At 40.2% G+C, this 25,830-nt stretch overlaps 1 protein-coding gene across 2 annotated transcripts in view; it reads left to right on the plus strand.

Annotated features, from left to right (window-relative positions):
• The first annotated feature begins 5,960 nt into the window (after window positions 1-5,960).
• Window positions 5,961-25,830, plus strand: part of cpxm1b (carboxypeptidase X (M14 family), member 1b) — a 30,921-nt gene continuing 11,051 nt past the window's right edge. Inside the window, exons 1-8 of one of the 2 annotated variants that reach the window (XM_009291302.5) lie at window positions 5,961-6,259; window positions 7,643-8,323; window positions 10,913-11,022; window positions 11,273-11,412; window positions 14,192-14,276; window positions 15,770-15,920; window positions 17,159-17,247; window positions 23,327-23,450. In XM_009291302.5, the coding sequence (XP_009289577.2) occupies window positions 5,980-6,259; window positions 7,643-8,323; window positions 10,913-11,022; window positions 11,273-11,412; window positions 14,192-14,276; window positions 15,770-15,920; window positions 17,159-17,247; window positions 23,327-23,450 (1,660 nt within the window). In that variant the 5' untranslated portion in view covers window positions 5,961-5,979. The remainder of the gene's footprint in view (window positions 6,260-7,642; window positions 8,324-10,912; window positions 11,023-11,272; window positions 11,413-14,191; window positions 14,277-15,769; window positions 15,921-17,158; window positions 17,248-23,326; window positions 23,451-25,830) is intronic. The other variant, XM_073922355.1, reaches the window with a different exon arrangement.

The raw sequence follows: 25,830 nt of genomic DNA on the forward strand, positions 1-25,830 counted from the left end.
CCACATGTGCTTTACTCTACACTATATCAGTAAAGTGTTTAGTCTTTTAAAAACACTGCTGTAACACACTGAGCCACTAAACATTGCTCCTATGATGCTTGTCTACAGGAGGAAATTGGAGGCCGTGTGAATGGTTTGTGAGCACAATTAAGCACACATAGCATCTGATAATTGCACGAAATGATTCCAAAAGGCGACTGACTGTGTAAAGCCACATACAACAACACAAAAATCTGATGAAGACGCAGAGTTCAGCAGCTAATCAGCCGGAATCAGCTGAGGTGAGGTGACCAGCGAGAGCTAGCTGTCACTCAAGTAGCCACGCCCTTATTTATGCAGACTTAATATAACGTAATAAAAAGGAAAGAGATGAGTTATAAAATATTCACCCCCTCACAGTTGACATGAAGGGGAATATTAGCTGTATTAACCAAAACCATCCTTTGTAGCAGGCTGTAAACACCTTTACTTCTGCTGTGAAGTCGGCTGTTTTAACAGTGGGCTCAATTGAAATCTGCTCTATTATGGAGTCAGGACCAGAGTTATCATAGTTTTGAATTTATCATTAGTTTAGTTTAGTTTAGTTTATTATTTAGTTTAGTTTAGTTTTAGAGGCAGATTTACTAGTGTTTATTAGTTTCTATATTTTGAAATTATTTAGTTTTAGTTTCGTTTTCATTAGTTTCAGTATTGTTTTTTTTTTTTATTAAGGATATTTGTTAGATTAAATAATTGAATAAATATTACATAATAAAAACTCAGTCATACATTTTCTGAAGCCTGTATTCAGAGGACACATGAACACCATCATCTACCAATACCATCTACCATCCTCAAACTCAGACTCAGCCTGAAGTACACTATGTGTGCAGGGCTGCTCTGAGGTTAGACACACAGTAGTGATGGGAAGTTCAGATCTTTAACGTGGATGTTAGGACTCAACATTATGTATTCAGCAATAGTCATTTCTGTCATCAAACCATCACCATGATCTGAAAAACGTCTTACAGTAAAGTTCTGCAACCAAACTGAAGCCTGATTCCCTTATTTACACTCCATTATGATTGTCTGTTATGAAATAAACTTGTGTTTTTCACCAGATCCTCTCATTTAAGCCCTCTGTTCACCCGTGCTGCAGTTGTTCCAGTTCAGTTCAGTCACACAGCAGGCTGTCATGAATCTCGCATGCGCAGTATTATCGGTTCACCGCTTCTCAATGTAATGTTACTGTTCTATTAACTGAATAACTCAGTATATATTGGATTATTTAGAGTCAGAGGGGGTATTAAGCTTGTTAAACAGTAAGGAGTTTGTGGATAAGTGCTTACTGGAGACGCAAATCATTCCAAATGATTCAGTTCGATTTGGGGAACTACTTCAACCGGTTCACTTAGAAGATCCAGTTAAAAAGATTCGTTTGCGATCTCGATACAGAAATAAAACCCATCCTTGAGCACAAATGTGTTAAAGTCATAGTTTTAAGTGTCTGTATTTAATGCTGTCACCGTGCTGCTGTCATGTCCACTTGTTGTTTTTGTCGAGGGAGCAACAGCGAGGATGACTGGAGGAGAAACAGCTCAATGGCAGCAGGAGTACAGACTCTGAGGCGGCGTACGGTTCAAACGAGTGGTTAGTAGTTAGGTTTTGACGCCAGCGACCCGGGTTTGATCCTCGGCTGAGTAATTTTTTTTTTTTCTTTTTTTTTGTTAAGACATATAATACTGTTAGGGTTGTTGAACATTTGAAGTTTTAAAGCAGCTGTTTTCTCAAAAAAAGACGTGATAGTGTCATTAGAAACTGAATTGGAAATGACCTTATTTCAATATAGTCAGTCGTGAACTGAGGTGGGCCGGTCTGAGGCTTGAAACTCCAGGGCTGAAAAGGAGTCCCACTCCGGCCCTGAGAGCACCTGGAGGAAACCCACGGGGAGAACATGCAAACTCCACACAGAAATGCCAACTGACCCAGCCGGGACTCAAACCAGAGTTGCTGTATGGCGAGAGCGCTACCCACTGCGCCACCGTGTCACCCCACTGAGCAACAGCCACAGCATAATAACACATCCGTATCTCAGCAGGGTCCGTCATGTTCTTGGCTCCCCTTTCTTAATTTGCTTGCGTTTTCTCTCAGCCACCGTAGGTTTTAGACCTAACAAAGACAGCGAAGTCAGTGATTCATTTGAATTATCTACCCTGACATGTTTACTGCTCTGAAATAATTTATAAGTTCCCCAAAGCAAGATATATTGTGTTTAAAAGAGGAAAACAGTTTAGTTTTTACCCAGACAAAAGGACATGTTTAGAGCAGTAAACACAATAACGTACAACAGTGAAACCGGGATATATTTATCCAAGATTATCACACCGTCAGAATCTTACAGTGACACTGAACTGAACTTCAGCTGAACACTGGACTGACACAGCTTCACCTCACCAGAACTTCAGTGTTCAGCTGCTGACACACACTGTAGAGGAAACACACATCAACTGAATTCAACTGAATTGTTTGCTGTGCCGTGTGTGTGTGTGTGTGTGTGCTGAATAATCCTTCAGAGCCTGAACTCGTCTAGACTCAGATATAAACAGTGAGGTGATGTTTAATTGATCTGTACAGTTGAAGAGTAATTAGTAACTCAGTTTATAGAGCGATAATCTCAACAGCGACTCTGTGTTAGCGGCCCGCCGGGACCAATAAACATGTTTGCTGAAGAGTGCGTGTGTGTGAGTGTGTGTGTGTACAATTGCTTCTAGAACAGTGTGTTCTGATCCTGGATCAGCAGAACCACACTCTGATCAGCTCACACACACACACACACACACACACACTCTGGCATATGTGAGAAAACACACGGAGTTTGTATGTAAGTGTGTGTGTTCAGTCTGTCGGCTCCTGCACTTCACCTGTGAGAAACGTCATCGCTTCATACCAGACATAACACTCACACACACACACACATATACGCAGAACACGCTGTTCTTCAGAACACACTGTTTTCACTGTGTGTGTGCGCGGGCGTGCGTGAGTGTGTGTGTGTGTGTGTGAGAGTGTATGTAAATGTGTACATGTTTATGTATGTGTGTGTGTGTGTGTGTGTGTGTGTGCACGTGTGTATCTGTGTGTGTGTATGTATGTTTATGCATGTGTGTCCGCATGTTTCTGAAAGAGTCAGAGTGTGTGTGTGTGTGTGTTTGCGTAAGTTTGTGTGTGCATGAATGTGAGAGTGGGAATGAGTATGTGTGTGTGTTTGTGTGTGTATGTGTGTATGGGGTTGAGAGTGTGTGAATATTTGTGTATTGGAGTGCACGTGTGAGTGTGTGTGTGTGTGTGTGTGTGTGTGTGTGTGTGTGTGTGTGTGTGTGTGTGTGTGTATAAATGAATGTGTGTGTATGCATGAATGAACGAATGTGTTTGTGTGTGAGTGTGTGTGTGAGTAAGTGTGTGTGCATAAATAAGTGTAAGAGTGTGTGCAGGACTGTGTGTGTGTGTGTGTGTGTGTGTGTGTGTGTGTGTGTGTGTGTGTGTGTGTGTGTGTGTGTATGAATGTGCGTGTGTAAATGAGTGTGAGAGTGTGTGTCTCCATCAGTGATGGGATGTTTCCATCAGCTGTGTTGTACACACACACACACACACACACACACACACACACACTATATGGTTCAGCTCAGAATGACACTCAATTCATCTACAACAACATCTAAAGACATCCTGAAATATTAATATGAGGAACATTTCATAAAGAAGACACACACGCACACACGCACACACACACACACACACACACACACACACACACACACACACACTCTTCAATAATAGACAGGCGGTGCTGATCAGCTGCAGTGGTGTTGGCCTGTTTCAGATGTTCTGCTGTTGTTGTCTGAGGTTTACTGAAGCGCTGCAGCATTAATAATGAACTGAACAGCAAGCAGAGAGATCAGCTACAGCTCCACTACAGCACACATCTCATCATAGCTGATCAGGACTGAGCATTTCCTACAGGCATGAAGAATAATCCCGCATACTTCAGCACATTCGAGTCTGTTTCAGATGTCAAATCATTCGCGGTGCTCTGCCTCCATCTAGCGGACGCTCGAGCTCATTACTCATCATTGTAGTGTGTGTGTTTGGATTGATGTTGAATATTAAGATCTTACATGATGCAGAATATGTGCTTTATATTTATTAATAAACAGATAATATCTTAATAATAGGCCGATAATAAACCATTAGGTCCTTAAACAAAAATATTAGGTGCAAAACAAAAAGTGTTTATCTTTATATATTCATTATATATGCTACTATTTGTGTTTCTTTGTGTTTTTAACATCTTTTAAACCGGTTTTAACTAATTCTAATCTAATTTAGTTGTTATTATTATTGTGTAACTAATATTTTATTAATACTAAAAATATATTATTATGGGGCGTCATGGTGGCACAGTGGGTAGCACGATCGCCTCACAGCAAGTAAGTCGCTGGTTCGAGTCCCAGCTGGGTCAGTTGGCATTTCTGTGTGGAGTTTGCATGTTCTTCCCGTGTTGGTGTGGGTTTCCTCCGGGTGCTCCGGTTTCCCCCACAGTCCAAACACATGCGCTATAGGGGAACTGATCAACTACACTGGCCCTATTATGAATGTGTGTGTGTGTGTGAATGAATGAGTGTGTATGGGTGTTTTTCAGTGATGGGTTTCAGCTGAAAGGAAATCCTCTGTGTATAGCATGTGCTGGAATAGTTGGTGGTTCATTCCACTGTGGTGACCCCCTGATTAATAAAGGGACTTAGTCAAAGGAAAATCATTGAATGATTATTGTTCAGTCACACTTTATATTTTAGGCACAATTCTCCCTATTAATTAACTAATAACTTTGATTTTTGCCTTAATAAACTCCTAATTTGCTGCTTATTAATAGCTATTAAAGCACTAGTTCAATAACTTCTGCCGAATATGTGCATTATCAGTCATAACCTAGTTGATCAAACATATTCAACAGGTCTGAAACGTGTTGCATCACTGATCTCCGCTCTGCACTCATTATTAGCGGTACAAGCAAACATTCAAAATGACAAGTGAGTGTAATTTCTTATATTTTAATGTACAATTCAAGCTATTAATAAACAACTTTTGAGTTTAGTCTCAGTAAACACAATTTGATGCTTATTGGTTATTAAATAGGCTAGTTATTAAGGTATTAGGCATGATTAGTGATGTGGAATAAGATCAGGCAGAATATGTGCTTTATGAGTAATAATATGAAAGCCTTCAATATAATTTCCTCAATTGACTTGAATCCATGTTGTATCACTGATAGCCGCTAGATGGCGCTCTGCAGTTAATAACAGCGGTACAAGAACACAACATGTATAAAGTACAAAATACCACAAGTAACAAAGGTGATCATATAAAATCTTCTATTTTAAAAGTAAATAATGTATATATTGTATTTATACACATTTAAAAGAAAACTAAAGTCGTTCTGCTGTATTAATCTGCTCGTACAGTGATGTAGGGCCATTTCCGCTAGGTGGCGCTCCGCACTCAGTAATAGCGGTACAAGAACACAACATGTATAAAGTACAAAATACCACAAGTAACAAAGGTGATCATATAAAATCTTCTATTTTAAAAGTATATAATGTATATATTGTATTAATACACATTTAAAAGAAAAGTAAAGTCGTTCTGCTGTATTAATCTGCTCGTACAGTGATGTAGGGCAATTTCCGCTAGGTGGCGCTCCGCACTCAGTAATAGCGGTACAAGAATACAACATTTATAAAGTACAAAATACCATAAGTAACAGCGGTAATAATGCACAATGTTCTACATTTTTAACAGATATAGTTTATATTCTTACATTAATACACATTATGTTGAGAAGTGAGCGTGTGTTCTGCTGTGTTAATCTGCTGTAATGTCGTGTCGCGGTGTTTTGCATCATTACGGGCTTCAGAATCTGCTTCACAGAAGAGCCTCGACACGATGGCAGCGGCGGCTTCTCTTCTGTCTCTGCTCACTCTTACTGTAGTTTTATCTGGAGGGTCATGCAGAACTAACTCTGGAGAGCTCATCAGTGATGGAGAAACTGCAGACAGACTGTCTAACACCAGCAGAAGCAGAGGTGTGAGGTATACTGGTGGAGCTCTTTCTCCCAGCAGAACCAGCATTAGACACCCTGGAGAATCCAGCACAGCTACTGCAGACTACACCACCAGCAGAAGAAGAGCTCAGGAACACAGCAGACTACACAACAGCACACACGGTCTGTACACAGCTGCTGCTGGAATACTTGACAAAGCTTTTTATTAATGTACACGCTTAGAAATGTAAATACACGAACATTTAAGATGAAACGAGGCAATGTTTTAGAGAGTATATGACAGTATTTCAATGTTAGACTTGAGGTAAATATACCATCAAAAGTTTTTTTCTTTGAAAACTATACCATTCTATTCTATACTATACTATACTAAAATATGCTATACTACAATACACTCAACTATACTGCACTACACTATATTATTTTAAAACACACTATACTATACTAAACTATACTATACTATGCTAAACTTCAGTATTCTATACTAAAATCCACTACTATAAAATGCTATACAATAACATTCTATACTATAACATGATATACTATACTACACTATACTATACTATAAAATGCTATACTATAATATGCTATACTGTAGTATATTATACTATGTTATGCTGCACAATACTATACTGTACTATACTACACTATAAAATGCTTTACTATACTATAATATGCTTTGCTATATTCTATACTATAAAATACTATACTGTAATTTGCTAAACTGTACTATACTATAATTTTATGCTACACAGTACTCTACTGTACTATACTATACAATGTTGTACTGTAAATTGTTATAGTATAATATGTTAAACTGCACTATACTATACTATTCTATACTGTATGTTATGCTACTATACTATACTGTACTATACTATACTATTAAATGCTATACTATACAATAATATGCTATGCTATATACTATACTATAAAATGGTAAACTATAAAATGCTATACTGTAATATGCTATTTTGTACTATACTATATTATACTATGTTATGCTACACAATACTATACTGTACTATACTATAAAATGCTATCCTATACTGTAATATGCTATGCCACACTATACTATACTGTACTGTACCATACTATACTATACTGTACCAAACTATACTAGAAAATGCTAAACTATACTATACTGTACTGTACTATACTATACTGTACTACATTATACTATTAAATGCTATCCTATACTGTACTATACTATAATATACTAGAAAAAGCTATACTATACTATACTGTACTATACAATACTATACTATACTGTACTATACCATACTATACTAGACAATGCTAAACGATACGATACTATACTATACTATACTATTAAATGCTATCCTATACTACACTACACTAAAAAATGCTATCCTATACTGTACTATACTATAATATACTATAAAATGCTATACTGTGCTATACTTTAAAATGTTATACTATACAATAATACGCTATGCTATACTGTAATGCACTGTAATGTACAATGATATGATAATGAACCTGGAAAGTGCTCTAAAAGTGCTTAATTTTACTTTATTCAAGGTGTAAAAACGCTGACCATCAAACCCACTGAAACGTCATCCAGAGCTCTGAAACCCACAGGAAAAACCCCCAAACCCACCGAAACCAGCAGAAATACTCCTCAACCTACTGAAACCAGCAGAAAACCTCCCAAACCCACTAAAACCAGCAGAAAACCTCCCAAACCCACTAAAACCAGCAGAAAAACTCCCAAACCCACTAAAACCAGCGGAAAACCCCCCAAACCCACTGAAACCTCAACCAGAGCTCTAAAACCCGCAGGAAAACCCCCCAAACTGACTGAAACCAGCAGAAATACTCTGAAACCAACTGAAGCCAGCAGAAAAACCCCTAAATCTAAAGCCTCCTCCAGAGCTCTAAAACCCACAGGGAACCCTCCCATACCCACTGAAACCAGAAGAAAAACCCCCAAACCCACTGAAACCTTCTCCAGAGCTCTGAAACCCACAGGAAACCCTTTCAAACCCACTGAAGCCAGTATAAAACCCCTTAAACCGACTGAAACCAGCGGAAAAACTTCCAAACCCTCTGAAACTAGCAGATCCACAGTCTCCCCTTCATCCAAACCCCCCAGAACATCCACAGTGAGCTTCAGCACAGAGGACCTGAGTGAAAGCATCGACAAAACAGTGGAGAAGAGAGTCTGGAGCAGCAGAGAGAGCACAGAACCACCGGTGTTTGGTGAGGAGAAATCTCTTTAAAGTAGCGCTGCATCCGCTAATCTATTTACTAACATGAACAATCACATACACATATATCATATCCAGCATTCTTCAAAATATCTTCCTTTCTGTTCGACAGAATAAAAGCAAGTCACACATGTTTAAAAGTAATTGCTGAATAAACTGGGTGAACTATCCCTTTAATATAAATGAAAACATGCACGCAGTTATTTATGATCTCTTTACAATAACTCAGCTCATGAACATGCATGTTACGTAATTCAGATTCCTCTTCCTGATCTAAAAGCCAACTGGGTCATCGGGGAAGAGTTTCTCCACTAAACACACAAACCACAGAAGCTGAAGCTGGATTTTCCATTGATTAAATACTGCAGGAATGCTGTGGTCAGAGTAACGGGCCACTCTCACATCTTATATCAAGCTGACGGAAATAAAGACATCTGCAGAACTGATCAAGCTGCAGCTGAAGAACAAAAACACTTATAATCAGGCGGCAAGAAGGTCTCTGGTTTAAGTCCAGACTGGGACAGTTGGTGTTTCTATGTGAAGTTTGCATGTTCTCCCCGTGTTGGCGTGGGTTTCCCCCACAGTCCAAACACATGCGCTATAGGGGAATTGATCAACTAAACTGGCCGTAGCGTAAGAGTGTGTGTGTGAATGAGTGTGCATGGGTGTTTCCCAGTATTGGGTTGCAGTTAGATTGGCATCCACTGTGTAAAACATATGCTAGAATAGTTGGTGGTTCATTCCACTGTGGAGACCCCTGATTAATAAAGGGACTAAGCTGACGGAGAATGAATGAATCAATCAATGAAACTCCACAAACGAGAGAACTGATGTTCGGTGTGCAACACAGCAGGATTGCCATGTGATTTTCTCAGGGGTTGTGCAACAAACACAATCACAACCTCATGGCACACCTCATAAAGACGAGCCCAGCGGCAGGAGTTAATCCAGATGTCTGAACATGAACTGGAAAATCAGGCCTCGCTCAGATGAATAACTGGGAAATGCTGACAGAGCAGAGCATCAGCCTGAGTCAGATCAACCAGAGCCTGAGCACTTCCACAGGACTTCAGGAGAGGAAGATTTAACCCTCGTGTCAGACTGACTCCCCTTTGGTTATGCTGGTGCTGTTTTTGCCCCATTGATTTCCATCATAATCACAGTTTTATTAGAAGTTTTTAAAACCATTATTAATTGTACCTAATTAAACCAGCAGCAGTCAGTACTGCATGATTATCTGCTGTAATGGCTTTACATCCAATAAATGTGATTACAATGGAAGTCAATGGAGCAAAAACAGCACCAACATCACCAAAGGGGAGAGTGTGTTGATGAGTTTATGAACATTTCCAAAGTATTTTCTGAAAATATGTGTCAAAATAAGATTTGTCAGAAAAACTTACTGATAACAGAGAAAGATGAGGTCTCAAAATCAGCCCGGAGTGCATGAAAACAACCCAACAGCACACAAGAGTTGAAGTCTTTTTGTGACACAATCTGTATTCGATGCATCCTTAATATCAGGAATGCATCCGGGTTCTGTCATGAGCCCTCTGTTCTTGTGGTTTTATTCATTGGAACTGATTTTGGTTGCTGATTATGATAACGATAATGTTACACGAGAACAGAAGATCGCATGAGAACACACTGAGAAACAGCCACTGTGTTTTGCCCAAATATATGTATATTTTTAAATTGATCAGTGTTTAAACATGAGATTTGAACTCTTTAAAGGTCCCATCAAATTAAAATAGAGTTGCTTTAGATGTTAGTATCAGTCTGTCAGTTTTTAGGATATCTATAAGCCAGTGTGCTCCGAAACAGTGACAAAATTTGCATTTGTAATGTGTAGTTTGTCACTTCCACCTTAATGGATCAGTTTTTTTCACACCACCTAATATTTGAGCTTCACATTAAATCTTCTGACCAATCAAATGCTCTCTAGTATCTGATATGCCCCGCCTCCTCCTCCTCCTCATTGGATGCACATGATCACTGGCAGAGCTGTGAAAAAATAATACTATTGGCTGTTTTTGTAAAAGGGGAGGGGCGACGTGGTGGTGCAGTGGGCAAGAAGGTCGCTGGTTCGAGAATTGGCTGGGTCAGTTGACATTTCTGTGTGGAGTTTGCATGTTCTCCCCGTGTTGGCGTGGGTTTCCTCAGGGTGCGCCGGTTTCCCCCACAGTCCAAACACATGCGCTATAGGGGAACTGATCAACTAAACTGGCCATAGTGTATGAGTGAGTGTGTGAATGAGTGTGTATGGGTGTTTCCCAGTGATGGGTTGCAGCTGGATAGGCATCTGCTGCGTAAAACATATGCTTGATAAGTTGGTGGTTCAATCCGCTGTGGCAACCCCAGAATAATAAATGGACTAAGCCAAAAATGAATGAATGAATGTAAAAGGGGAGGAGCTACACTATGCCCCGCCCTCTCTTCATGTTTCAGTTGAGATTACATCAAACATCCAATAAAAATGCACAGTTTAAAGCATTTCACGAGACCTTTAATCAGGTAAATAACCCTGTATGCATGAAATAGCATTGGAGCACCCCTTTACAGTCTTCTCTCTGCTCCTCAGAGTGTCCTCCTTTGGGTTTGGAGTCTCTGAAAGTCAAAGACTCGCAGATTCAGGCGTCTTCATACCTGCGCCGGGGCCTGGGGCCGCACAGGGGCCGACTCAACATACAGGTGATGCACACAGCTTATAAAGCCTTTATTCATCAGGGGTCTCCACCGTGGAATGAACCACCAACTATTCTAGCATATGTTTTAAACAGCGGATGCTTTTCCAGCTGCAACCCAGTACTGGAAAACACACAATTTGACTGATCAACTAAATGCAGCTTTAAAAAATCTCATTAATCAATATCAGCAATATAGTATCATAATCATGGTTATATTAGTTGTCATATGATCATGACCGTGTTTGTTTCTGCAGTCTGGTGTGGAGGATGGAGATATCTATGACGGAGGCTGGTGTGCGCAGTATGAAGACCAGCAACAGTGGCTGCAGATCCATGCCCAGAAACTGACTCGGTTCACAGCTGTCATTCTGCAGGGACGCAGCTCTATATGGAGGTACTACCGTTCACTATACACTAACACTCAGTGTAACCGAGGATGTGACGCTGACAACGTGGGTGAGGATCCAAATGCAGGTTTACAAGAATGGTCAGGCAAGCAATGATCAACACAGGACCAAACAGATGTATAAGGCAGATAAGAAATGTAGTCACAGGAACAGGCGAGGGCAGCAGCAGACAGGGCTAAACAGATTCACAAGGGGGGATCAAAATACGGCAAAGCAAGACAAAGGAAACACGTTGTAATGTCACGATAACAGAAAACAAGACTCAGCACATGTGTGTGTTTGAGAGGTGTGTATATAGTCTGTGTAATCAGTCCAAAAGCAGCTTCAGCTGTGAGTGTCTAATCAATGGTGACTTGGAGCAGGTGAGTTTGTGTGTTGCATGACTGGGATCTGTAGTCTGTAATGTGTGTTTACCTGCAATTTGCACAGGCTGTATCGCTGGTGATCATGACATTCAGACGCTTTAGAACAATTGTGCATTACATGTTTTCTAAAAAGCCAATTATATATTTTTATATATATATATATATATATATATATATATATATATATATATATATATATATATATATATATATATATAATTCTCACCAAGTCTGTATTTATTGCATTTTCTGTATTTATTTAATGACTTAAAGTACAGCAAAATCTGAACTTTTACTATATAAAATAATAATTGTTTACTATTTGAAGATATTAAAATGTGATATATTCCCACATGTGATATAAGCCACAGCCTTATCACCCTGCAGCCCAAGACCGGTTACTCACTAAAGCTAAGCAGGGCTGAGCCTGGTCAGTACCTGGATGGGAGAACACTAGGGAACACTAGGTTGCTGTTGGAAGTGGTGTTAGTGAGGCCAGCAGGGGGCGCTCAACCTGAGGTCTAAGTGAGTCCTAATGCCCCAGTAAAAGTGAAGGGGACACTACACTGTCAGTGGGCGCCGTCTTTCGGATGAGACGTTAAACCGAGGTCCTGACTCTCTGTGGTCATTAATAATCCCATGGCACTTCTCGTGAAAGAGCAGGGGTGTAACCCCGGTGTCCTGGCCAAAGTCCCTCTATCGGCCCATACGATCATGGCCTCCCAATCATCCCCATCCACTGAATTGGCTCTATCACTGTCTCTCCACTCCACCAATAGCTGGTGTGTGGTGAGCGCACTGGCGCCGTTGTCCTGTGGCAGCCGTCGCATCATCCAAGTGGATGCTGCACACTGGTGGTGGTGTGGAGAGACCCCCCCTCATGATTGTGAAGCGCTTTGGGTGTATGGCCATACACAATAAATGCGCTATATAAATACACATTACATTACATTACATATATGAATATACTGCAATCACACATACATTTTAGAGCAGTCAAAATTTTAATGTTTTGTAAAGAGCATTTTTAAAGTCTCAACAAATCTTGATTGTTTAATTTTTATTATTATTAATATTATTATTATTAATTTTCTGCATCATTAATTCAGTCTTTAGATTTCATGATCCTTCAGAAATCAGTATAATACTCTATAATGTTTTTAAGAATGTTTAAAAAACATGCAGCAGAATTTAAAATATTTTTACTATTTAAAATTAATATTTGAATATATATTCATTCATTCCCTTTCAATCAACTTATTCCCTTTATCAATCAGGGGTTACCACAGCGGAATGAACCACCAACTATTCCAGCATACTGTATGTTTTACACAGCAGATGCACTTCCAGCTGAAACTCAGTACTGAAAAACACCCATACATATACACACACACACACACACACACACACACACACACACACACACACACACACACACACACACACACACACACACACACACACACAAAGGCCAGTGTAGTTGATCAGTTCCCCTATAGCGCATGTGTTTGGACTGTGGGGGAAACCGGAGCGCCCGGAGGAAACCCACACCAACACGGGGAGAACATGCAAACTCCACACAGAAACACCAACTGACCCAGCCGGGACTCGAACCAGCAACTGGAGTGCTACCCACTGCGCCACCCAATTTGAATATATATTTAAAATGTAATGTAATCCTTTGATTTCAAAGCTGAATTATTTTTGCATTATTACTCCAGTCACATGATCTTCATTCTAATATTCAGCTTTGCAGCTCGAATATCATTTTATTATTGGTATTAGCATTAATAGTATTATTATTGTGCAGCAAGCAGCTTTCTTTGATGAATAAAAGATTCTGTAGAATAGCATTTATCTGAAATAGAAGTCTTTAGTGACATTATAAATGTCTTTATCGTCACTATTAAACAGTTTAAAGTGTCTTTACTAAGTAAAAGTATTCGTTTCTAGAATTTCTTGACCATTTTTTAAACAACAAGCCTTTGAATCAGAATCAGAAAGAGCTTTATTGCCAGGTATGTACGAGGAGTTTTGGTGACAGAGCTTCTACAGTGCAACAGAATTACAGAGACAGGACAATAAACAGATAATAAATATATTTAAAAAATAGAAGTAAGTGCTGAATGCAAATATACAAATAGACAAGTGTATGTACAGCTATATTACAGTATACACCGGTATATGTGCAGCTGTTATGTGCAAATTAGCATGTAAAGTAAGTTGTTAATTTAGTGTATAAAAGTGTGTTTTGAATGGTTTGGTGTTTTATGAAATTTTATTTATGTATGAAATGGTGAGCAGAATATATTTGTTTTCAGTGTATTTGAAATCTAATAAAGACGTAATCAATAAAAATAGTGCATTTCAGCATTTACAGTGTGTGACTTATATTCTGTAGCTTGGACTATGTGGAAAGCTTCAAGGTTCAGGTCAGCAATGACACCATCAAATGGAAGCCGTGCATGAACGGGACACAAGAGGCGGTATGTTGACACTTTATTACCTTCATTAACTGTCAGAAACTATATATATATATTTATGTGCATATATATTTAAGTCAGAATTATTAGCCCTCCTGAATTATTCGCCCTACTTTATATTTTTTCTTAGTTTTAATAACTTAATACAAATAATTGATTAATTTCTCTTCTCCATGATGACAGCACATAATATTAGTCTAGATATTCTTCAAGACACTAGTGTTCAGCTTACAGTGACATGTAAAGGCTTCACTAGGGTAATTAGGGTAAAGTTAGGGTAATTAGGCAAGTTATTGTATAACAGTGGTTTGTTCTGGAGACAATCCAACACTAATATTGCTGAAGGGGCCAATAATATTGAGCTTAACATGACTTTAAAACTATTAAAAGCTGCTTTTGTTCAAGCCGAAATAAACAAATAAGACTTTCTCCAGATAAACAAATTTCTTTTTTTTTTTTTTTTATTAAAGAGGTCGATCAAATACAATTACATACATAGAGACAAATAATACAAATAAATAAACAAATACACAGAAATACACACAAAGACAAATAAACACCAGGGTAACAAAAATAAAACTGATAAAATAAAGTTACACCTTAAAGAGACACAAAGGAAGAATATAAGGATACCGTTTTTGTTGCTTTTGGATGAAGAGAATGCTGGATAGTTTCCAAATATTGGTCTAGGTCGATTTTGAACAGATCAAAAAAAGGTTTAGAGCCACTAAACTTCTGTTTGTGAATATGAAACTTGGCTAATAGAATACACAAATTAATTATATATACTTTTTCCATGTTTTCTTTAGAATCATCAAACAATCCAAACAATATAACTTTAAAAGAAAAGGAAAAGTCACCCATAATATAAGATTGAATAAAGATCAACAAATCTGACCAGAATCTCTCTGTGAAGGAGCACTGCCAGAACAAATGAATAGTCTTCCTCCGAAGAGTGTCAGAATGAGCAGTTTAATCAATGTCAGGCTTATATTTCTGAAGACAGACCTTAGTAGCTCCAGATAAACAAATATTAGAGGAAACACTGTGAACAATTCCTGAATCTGTTCAACATCATCTGTGGAATATTTGGAAAAGGAAAATTCACCGGAAGCCGAATAATTCTGACTTCAACTGTATAAATATATCATTTTGTGTAATCATGATTGCGCTTTCTCCCATAATGCAGCAGCCCTAACATTAACCTGTTACTGGATGTTTATCAGTGGCTGAAACACACTAGCTGTGCACATCCTCTATAGCAGGGAAGTCAAACTCAATTCCTGGAGGGCCGCTGCTCTGCACAGTTTAGTTCCAACCCTGCTCCAACACACTTACCTGTAGGTTTCCCACAAGCCTGAAGGACTCAATTACTTTGATCAGGTGTTTAATTAGGGTTGGAACTAAACTGTGCAGAGCTGCGGCCCTCCAGGAATTAAGTTTGGCATCCCTGCTCTGTAGGCTCTGTATGCTGAAGCACTGTTGTATGCTAACAGGTGTTTGAGGGAAACACAGACAGTGAAACGCCAGTGCTAGCGCTTCTGCCTGAGCCGGCGGTGGCACAATACATCCGCATTAACCCACAGAGCTGGTTCAAGAATGGCACCATCTGCCTGAGAGCTGAAATTATGGGATGCGAGCTGCCAGGTACCACACACACACACACACACACACACACACAAACACACACACACACACACACACACACACACACACACACACACACACAGTGTGACGGCTCTATTTAAACAGTGGGACTTTAAATTATGTGAAAAACAGTGCAAATCAATCAGCGTCTCCATCACATGCACTCACAAAATGACTTTTGCTATTTGTTCTAATTTCTTATTTAAAACGAGCTGAATCATCACAATTGTTGGGTCGTTTTTGGGTTGTTTTATGTTCAATCCACTCAAATTTGTACAAACAATTAACTTAATTACTAACTTAACCCCGCACTGTTTTACAGTGTGTGTGCTCAAAGGAACAAAACCATCCTGTAAATGTTATGCAAATTCATTCATTTATTAATTTTCTTTTCAGCTTAGTCCTTTTATTAATCTGGGGTCACCACAGCGGAATGAACCGCCAACTTATCCAGCATATGTTTTACACAGAGGATGCCCTTCCAGCTGCAACCCATCACTGACAAACACCCATACACACTCATTCACACACTGATACATGTGTTTGGACAGAACCCACGGAGGAAACCCACGCCAACATGGCGAGAACATGCAAACTCCACACAGAAGCACCAACTGACCCAGCCATTGCTTGAACCAGCAACCTTCTTGCTGTGAGGCGATTGTGCTACCAACTGCGCTACTGTGCTGCCCCTGTTATGCAGATTGTCAATAATTAAATTGAAGTTCGACAAGCAGCAGGTAAACCTGTTTAACCACTGGTTGGTTTGATTAGCTAATAACATCATCCAATGATCCACTGGTTAGTTCAGTTAACCAATCACATTATCTGCTCATCTGCTGGTTAGCTCAGTTAACCAATCACATTATCGGTTGATCTGCTGTTTTGTTTAATTATCCAATCACGTCTGTATGGTCACATGACTTTGTGTTGTGTTTTAAGGAATACACTGAATACATTTATTTTGCCTCAACTAATTGCAACCATTTATAAAACACATGATAATATAAGCACACCCTATCATCCATTATTTTATATGCACTACACCAAATATGCAACTATTAATCTCACAAATGAAATGTTCTGATAATCGCAGACAATCAAGAAAAATATAGCTGTATTCAGATTATTCAAATTAAAATGATTATTTTAAAAGTAAACAATAACAATATATTAGTGTAAATAAAATCTGGCCACAGAAATATTCATGAAATGTCCATTGTCTTGTTTTATTTCAGATCCCAACAATATCTACCCATGGCAATCAGAGGACGGCAGCCAAGACAAGCTGGACTTCAGACATCACAACTACAAAGAGATGAGGAAGGTGAGGACGACTCTGCTGGCATTGCTTTCTTAAATTGTCTAGCTTTCATTTAAGAACTGCTTGCAGAATTCACCAAAAACACAAACAATTCCAAGTAACAGATTAAACTGAACAAACAGCCAAAAATATAATAAAAATACTACAATAATCTGTGTTTTATTGAATGCTTTTACAGTGTAGTCATCCTGAAATTGTGCAAACCACTGACAGGTTGGCCATTAAAGGGAAATATGTGTAATAACAGTCTACTTCTGGAAATGCATCATCTGAATGCAAAATAAACGAGCTTTCTACTGACGAACGGTTAGTAAGAAGATGATAATATTTCTCAGGGTGCAAAGTTCTCAGCAATGCATATTACTAATCAAAAGGTTTTGTGATGTGTTTTGATGTGAACATGGTCTTCATTTAGCATTACTGAGGAAGAGATTTCTGCAGTTTTGCACGTTGCACTTTTTGTGGCCTCTGATGTTGCAGACTGAAGGAAAACTGTGAGGTGTTTTGCACCCCGCGTAGCCATGTGCAGAGTTTTATTACCGCTTTATTTGATATTCAAATGATTTTTCGCATAAAAGAAAAATCTGTAATTAAAATTCCTACGAAAGCTAAAACTTTTTATGCTCCAGGGTCATATATTAGGCTCGATACAATCTAAAATAAAGTATACACTGCAAAAAACTTTCTGTCTTGTTTCTAGTCCAAATATCAAGACATTCTAAAATCAAAGCATTTTCTAGACAAGCAAAACATGTGCTGTTTACAGAAGTAATGAGTCCAAATGAAGAGAGTTTCTCCCTAAAACAACAACAGAATAATTCAGTGTATCTGTATTCCTCAAGCTCTTCTCCACTGTAGATTGTGTGTCAGCAGCTGAACACAGAAGGCCATATCATACACCCGGCGCAATGTGGCGCAAGACGCAACGCAATTGCTATTTGCTACTTTCACCTCGGTGCAAGGGTCATTTTGAGGCATTGCGCTACACTGTTTAAATAGCAAATGCATTTGCGATCATATATGCGCCCACAGGCGTTCTGGTCTAAAAAAGCTGGCGTGTTTTGGCGCGTTGCTATTTTGAGAAACTGTAAATAGTCTGTTCTTTAGACCAGAACAAAGTCGGTCTACTGTCTGGCACAAAGTGCGCCTGGCTTACACACTACACACAAGATGTAGAGCAATACTCAAATATCTTTACATATGAAAAAGATATAATATATTAAGGATATATATAGTATATAAATATAAATGATTAAAATATTACAAAACATATTAATTTCTAGCCTACATGAATTTAAAAACCACTGCCTTCATACTTTCTTCATCTCGGGAGGCTTTTTCAGTTCATTCATAACAATTTGCTTTTGTATAATGTTATTATTATTAGCAGTATTATTTATTATATCCATATTTATATTTGTTTTATTAAAAACAAGCTTAGATTTGCCCACCTGTCAGGTTTTAGACCATATGGGGCACAGCATGTGTTTTAGGATATAACTCAGCATTTTGAGCACACGTCATTATTATTGTTCATTTATTCGTTTGTTGGAAATTAGAACTGAATTTAGAAATAGTTTTGAAACAAATATTTGTGCTTAACAAACAAAATTAATTATTTATAGACTAATTGGTGTCTGTGCGTACAACACGATTCCCTATCCACAAGAGCAAAAGCGAAAGTGAACTTACTTTAGTCCTGCAAATAGCGAATGCGCTCTTGTCGTGACGCAGCTGGCTCTTAAAGGGAATGGGAGATGAGACTCTGATTGGTTTATTCTCAAAACACACCTATAACTCATTAAGAAAATAAACTCAACCCTTTTAGACCATGCGCCACGGCGAAAAGCGGATTTTCCCATCCTTAAATTTGCAAATATGGATTCAGACACGCCCTGACAGCGTTTTGCACACGCACCGTCAATATAGAGCCCAGAAGTTCTAGTGAACTGATGTCGTGTCAGTCCAGTCTTCAGAGCTGAAGTCCAGTTCAGTTCAGTTCAGTGTGGTTTAATCTTCACTGCTGTCCAAATATTAAAGAGCAAATCCATCCATGCGCAGCTCCAAAAGTCCAAACCAAGCATGCCAGTGGAGGAACAATCTTTACCAATTGACCAAAGTGAAGGACGGAAACCTGGAGAGAAACCAGGCTCAGTTGGGTGCGACCATTTTTACTTTTGCCAAAACGTCTTGTGCAAAGTTGCAGACTAGGCGCCGGAGGCTGGAAAACGCTGGACGTCCATCGTGGAGAAGCTGCAGGTGTGAGCAGGTCAACGGCTGGTGTTCAGGCTGGAGCTTCAGGATCAATGTGAAGACTCGTCTGTCCATGGCTCTTTCAGGATTCAGGCTCATGCACTCCACTCCTCCATGACCACCACATCATCTGCTCAGGATACGGCCTGGTCTAGGATTATGGAGACCTCTAGAAGTCCTCCATGGTTGGCATCATCTCTTCACAGGACTTGGATCACATCAATGGCGCTGCATAGTCTCTAGAGATGGGGTAATAATCTCCCAATGGGGGAAGCTAAATAATCTTATGTCAAAAGGAAAAACAAGATCATTCTGCTCACCCTATTGGCAGATTATTTAGCCTGATTTAAGGAAAAACTCACTTCATTTTGGCATTTTATTTCTGAAAACAACACAACATGGTTTGCTCATCTAGAAACTGCCTCTTGATTTCAGAAGTTTAGATATTTTGATTAGAAATAAGACACAAACTCAGTCGCAGTGCAGCATTTGTTTATGCAGGAAAGCAGTGAACCGCAGACACACACAGACGCTCAGACCACATGAAGAAGGTCTTCTAGAAAGCACACATTTCTCCAGCGTTCACATCGGTGTGTGAGCTCCGCGGCGGGTCACCTGTGGTCAGCCTGACCAATATTACGCATCAGTGTCTATTAACACAACACTACAGGCAGGTAATAAAACCACACTGACCGTACACACACACAGAAACACACTGCAAATAATGCTCTTCTTGTAGTTTTTGTTTTATGCAAAACCTCACTCATTATGACTTTCTTTATTCATTCATTTATTTATTCATCTTCTGCTGCTTTTCCGGGGCCGGGTCGCGGGGGCAGCAGTCTTAGGAGAGAACCCCAGACTTCTCTCTCCACAGACACTTCCTCCAGCTCCTCCAGGGGGATCCAGAGGCGTTCCCAGGCCAACCGAGAAACATAGTCCCTCCAGCTAGAGGTCTGCATTCCCGCGGGGGCTGCTGGAACCGACCAGATTTCTGCGGCGTGGCAATTAAATTTCCAAATAAAGCGCGGGAGCGGTCGGTAACAGGTTTAATTTGGGATGGGAGCGGGCCATCTAGCAATATCGCTCTCGACTCCCGAGCATGCGTATGTAACGTTATGTGTGTGACTAAAACAGTGCGATGCTGTGTTTAGCTTGTTTGTTCGTTGCTGTGTGTGTGTGTGTATATATAATTAATTATAATAATAATAGTTCGTTACAGTTATATAGTGCTTTTCTGGGCACTCAAAGCGCTTTACACAATGGGGGGGGGGGGGAATCACCCCATCCACCACCAATGTGAAGCATCCACCTGGATGACACGACAGCAGCCATTTTGCGCCAGACCACACACCACACAGCAGCTGATTGGTGGAGAGGAGTCAGAGTGATGATATGCCAATCATGATATGGGGGGGTTAGGAGGCCATGATGGACAGAGGCCAGTGGGCAGATTTGGCCAGGATGCCGGGGTTAAACCTCTACTCTTTTTCCAAGGACATCCTGGGATTATTAATGACCACAGAGAGTCGAGACCTCAGTTTAACGTCTCATCTGAAAGACGGCGCTCAATGAGCAGTATAGAGTCCCCATCACTATGCTGGGGCATAAGGACCCACACAGAGCGCAGGTTGAGCGCCACCTGCTGGCCTCACTAACACCACTTCTGGCAGCAACCTAACTTTCTCATGTGGTCTCCCATACAGGTACTGACCGCGTGCAGCCCTGCTTAACTATAGTAGGAGACCATGTGAGAGTTGCAGAGAGCGAGCTGTGTGCATGCGTGATTGACATGCGCTATAGGGGAATTGATCAACCGAACTGGCCTTTGTGTGTGTGTGTGTGTGTGTGTGTGTGTGTGTGTGTGAGCTTTGTCTGTGTGTGTGTGTGTGTGTGTGTGTGTGTGCTTGGTGCTTATATGTGTGTGTGTGTTTGTACAGACAGCTTGTTATAGGCTGTCTGGACTCTGTATAGCTGGGTGGATTTCGATTTTGTTCTCCCCTCTGCTCTTTAGCGGGATCGGGCGCGGCGGGTAGAAAACGGGGCGGGTCAGGCACCGGGACAACAAATGCTTAATATAAGTGGGAGCGGTCGCATTCGGGCTAAAACCTGGCGGGAGCGGTATTCAAAATTTAGTCCTGCGCAGATCTCTACCTCCAGCGTGTCCTGGGTCTTCTCCGAGGTCTTCTCCTGGTGGGACACGCCTGGAACATCTCCCGAGTCACCTCAGCTGACTTCTCTGGATGTGGAGGAGCAGCGGCTCTACTCTGAGCTCCTCCCAGGTGACTGAGCTCCTCACCCTATCCATAAGTGTGCCCCCTGCCACCCTGTGAAGGAAACTCATTTTGGAAGCTTGTATCCGAGATCTTGTCCTTTCAGTCATGACCCAAAGCTCATGCCCATAGGTGAGAGTAGGAATGTCTTGTCCTTTCGGCTCAGATTCTTCTTTACCACAGTGGACCGGTACATTGACCACATTACTGTTCCCACTGCACTGATCCGCCTGTCAGTCTCACGCTCCATCCTTCCCTCACTCATAAACAAAACCCCGAGATACTTGAACTCCTCCACCAAAGTAAGGACTTTCCTCCAACCCAGAGATGGCAGACGACCTTTTTCCGGTGGAGCACCATGGCCTCATACTTGGAGGTGCTGACTCTCATCTCAGCTACATGACACTTGGCAGCAAACTGCCCCAGTGCATGCTGAAGGTCCATGTTTGATGAAGCCAAGAGAACAACATCGTCTGCGAATAACAGAGATGAAATCCAGTGGTCCCCGAACCGGACTCCCTCCAGCCCAAGCCTGCGCCTTGAAATTCTGTCCCTAAAAATATGAAAGAATTTATCAGAGTCCAACAAGCACTGGAAACATGTCTGACTTATTGCTGGCAATGCGATCCAGACTCCTACTCTGTTCATAGAGGGACGAGACAGCCCTTAACAGAGCGCATCTGACCCCATACTCCCCGAACACCCTCCACAAAATGTCACGAGGGACTTGGTTGAATGCCTTCTCCAAGTCCACAAAACACATGTGGACTGGTTGGGCATACTCCCATGAGCCCTTGAGCACCCTGGTGAGAGCTGGTCCAGTGTACCACAGCCCGGACGAAAACCACATTGTTCCTCCTGGATCCTAGTTTCAACTATCGGCCGGATTCTCCTCTCCAGTACCCTGGCATAGACTTTCCCCGGGAGGCTGAGGAGTGTGAGCACACACTCTGGTCCCCCTTCTTAAAAATGGAAACCACCACCCCAGTTGCCCAGATTACAATTACTTATAATCATTTTATGAATGTATTTGTAAAGACACAACAGACATTAAACTGTTTTACAGTGACAGTTATAGATGCATTTGCAATAGTGTTGTTGATAATCTCTAGTAATGCAGCTCATTTTTCAATGCACATGTCCATAACACATTATACATTGATTTATACGTGTTAATAAGGGAGTCATGGTTGTATTTATAAAGATGCAGTTTATAAATAATCATAGCAGTTCTATAAATGGTTGTCATGTTGTTTTCTTTATTCTGTACATGTAAAAAAAATGGTTAGGTTTAGAGATATAATTTGGAATATCTGTTACATAACCAATAAACCATTTATTAATGAGTTATGAGCACATCGTTATTTGGAAAATGTGCGTCCTGATGGGCAAGATTATTATTATCATTTTTCTGAAACATTTCAGCATTCAGATGAACAAAGTTAATTTATTGTATATCAAATAAAAGTATTTATTAATTATTTATTTATTATTTTACAGATGATCAATTTGGTGTGTATGCAATGAGAACTGAACGGTGTATACTTGTTTTTCAGCTGATGAAGTCTGTGAACGAGATGTGTCCTGATATCACGCGCATTTACAGCATTGGTAAGAGCTACATGGGCCTGAAGCTGTACGTGATGGAGATCTCAGACAACCCCGGCAAACATGAGCTGGGTGAGTGTCACTGCATTCATATATCTTTACTCCCACAGTACTTTACTGATCTGGATTTCATCATGTGTTTGAGTCCTAATGATGCCACAGAAATCTCTAAACTCATCAAATATCAAGGTACATGTTCTTCCAGCTGCAACCCAGCAATGGGAAACACCCATACACACTAATTCACACTCACACTCATACACTACGGCCAGTTTAGTTAATCAATTCCCCTATAGCGCATGTGTTTGGAATGTGAGCACCGGAGCACCCGGAGAAAACCCACGGCAACATGGGGAGAACATGCAAACCCCACACAGAAACACCAACTGACCTAGCTGAGACTCAAACCAGCGACCTTCTTGCTGTGAGGCCGCTGTTCTGCCTGTGACGTAACATGAAAATGAAAAGTAGGAACAAATATACTGCTGATTTCTCAATCATTCTTTGTGTTCAACACAAGAAAGAAACACACTTGTGTTAAATTAATGCCTAAATGGGGACAGCGCCCTCTGCAGTGTGCGTGGTGTAATAAGCGTGTGGAGTAGGGACCAAACATAAGTCGCACGTCTCTCCCGGGTGGAAAATGGCCATTTATAAGTGTTTAAAGCACATAAATATTAGCTTTATTGTGACTGAATGTTTCAATGAAAATATTGGGACACTGTTGAGTTGTGTTTGGCGTCGAGTGTGTTCTTCAATCTTGAGTTATAATGCGATTATATAACGAGGCCTGATTGTGATCAATTTGTGTGCTGTCTTGTGTTTTATATGGAAAGGGTAATTTTCTTTATGAACCAGCAAGTATGTACACGCACTGTCTGTCTCCATTGTACAGTGTGCAGTAAAAAGACAGCCCAGGCAAGACCGTCACATTGGTGCCGTGACCCGGATGGGAGTGAGGTTTAGGGGGGTGAGTGTACTGGAGTAAGTGCTGTGCAGGTTAACCTCACTCCTCTGACCTCTAAAGGTGCTCTATAGCGACAGATGCTAGAGGCCAGGGTCTTTAGCCTCCTTGTTAGAGCAACCCACTCCCATGCGGAAGGTCGCCAGATCGATCCCAGCTCAGAGCGGGTTGGGTGATGTAGGACCGGAGGGGTTACACTTGGATCAATATGAGTACATAATTGTTATTTTGTGGTGAACTGGCCCTTTAAATCAGTGGCGTCTGACTGCACATGCGCTCGAGTTCCTCCTCAGGAATTCCCCCTCCTCATGAATGAATGATGCTTCCTCTGAAAATAACCAAAGCCAGACTGCTGACACTGAATGGGTCAACTGTTAGTTAAATAGTGCACAGAGAGGAGGGGAGTTTAACCACACGGAAGACACACACGGCACAAAAAACACCTTTCTGACTTGTTTCTAGTCCAAATATCGAAACATTCTTAAATCAAGAAGCATTTCTAGTAAATATTGTGTTGCTTTCAGAAATAATGAGTCAAAATGAAGAGAGATTTTCTATAAAACAAGCAAAACAATCAGCCAATGAGGTGAGTGAAGTAATGTTATGTCAAAGCAAAAGCAGGATTATACTTCTTCCCACATTGGCAGATTATTCAGCTTGATTTAGGGAGAAACTCACTTCATTTCGACTCATTATTAAAGCCATTATTATTTTTTTTTTGATTAATTATAATTATTAAAGGAGGGGTAAATATAGTGACCTATAAAAAACAAACTCGACGGGAGAATGTGTGCAGCTCTAAGTTAACTAATTTAATATATTTCACTGAAATATTGAATTAATTAAGACACTTTAAATCATCATTAGTTAATAAATCTGATTTATTCTGCCTTACGTTCACTTTTAGGGAGGTTTCTCTCATTTTAAGTTGTTTAAATGAGAGAGCTAAACATAATGATGGCTGTTTTAGGGTCTAAACACATGCAGCTTGTGCTCTCCACGGCTGACGGGGAAGCAGAAATCTGCAAGCAGAATCAATATTTAGAGAAATAATTCAGCCAAGCATGGTCAGATATACACAGACGCAGCTCAGATGCACATGAGTCCTCTATTTGCTTAAAAAAAAATATTAAGCAGATGCTATGATAACATTACCAGCTCTTTTTAGAGGCAGAAGAAGATCATTCATTCATTCATTCATTCATTCATTCAAGCTTATTTGTAAAGAGGTTTGCACAGTAATTATCATGATTAAAAATACAGTGCTTAGCATTAGTGTTCACCCCTCACAGATCTCTCTATACACGATTATATACACTATCTGGCCACTTTATTAGGGACACCTGTCCAACTGCTGGTTAATGCACATTTTTAATCAGCCAATCACATGGCAGCAGCTCACTGCATTTCGGCATGTAGACATGGTCAAGAGGATCTGCTGCAGTTCAGAGCGAGCATCAGAATGGGGAAGAAAGGGGATTTAAGAGA

Source organism: Danio rerio, chromosome 14 (assembly GCF_049306965.1).
Source record: "Danio rerio strain Tuebingen ecotype United States chromosome 14, GRCz12tu, whole genome shotgun sequence".
NCBI lineage: Eukaryota > Metazoa > Chordata > Actinopteri > Cypriniformes > Danionidae > Danio > Danio rerio.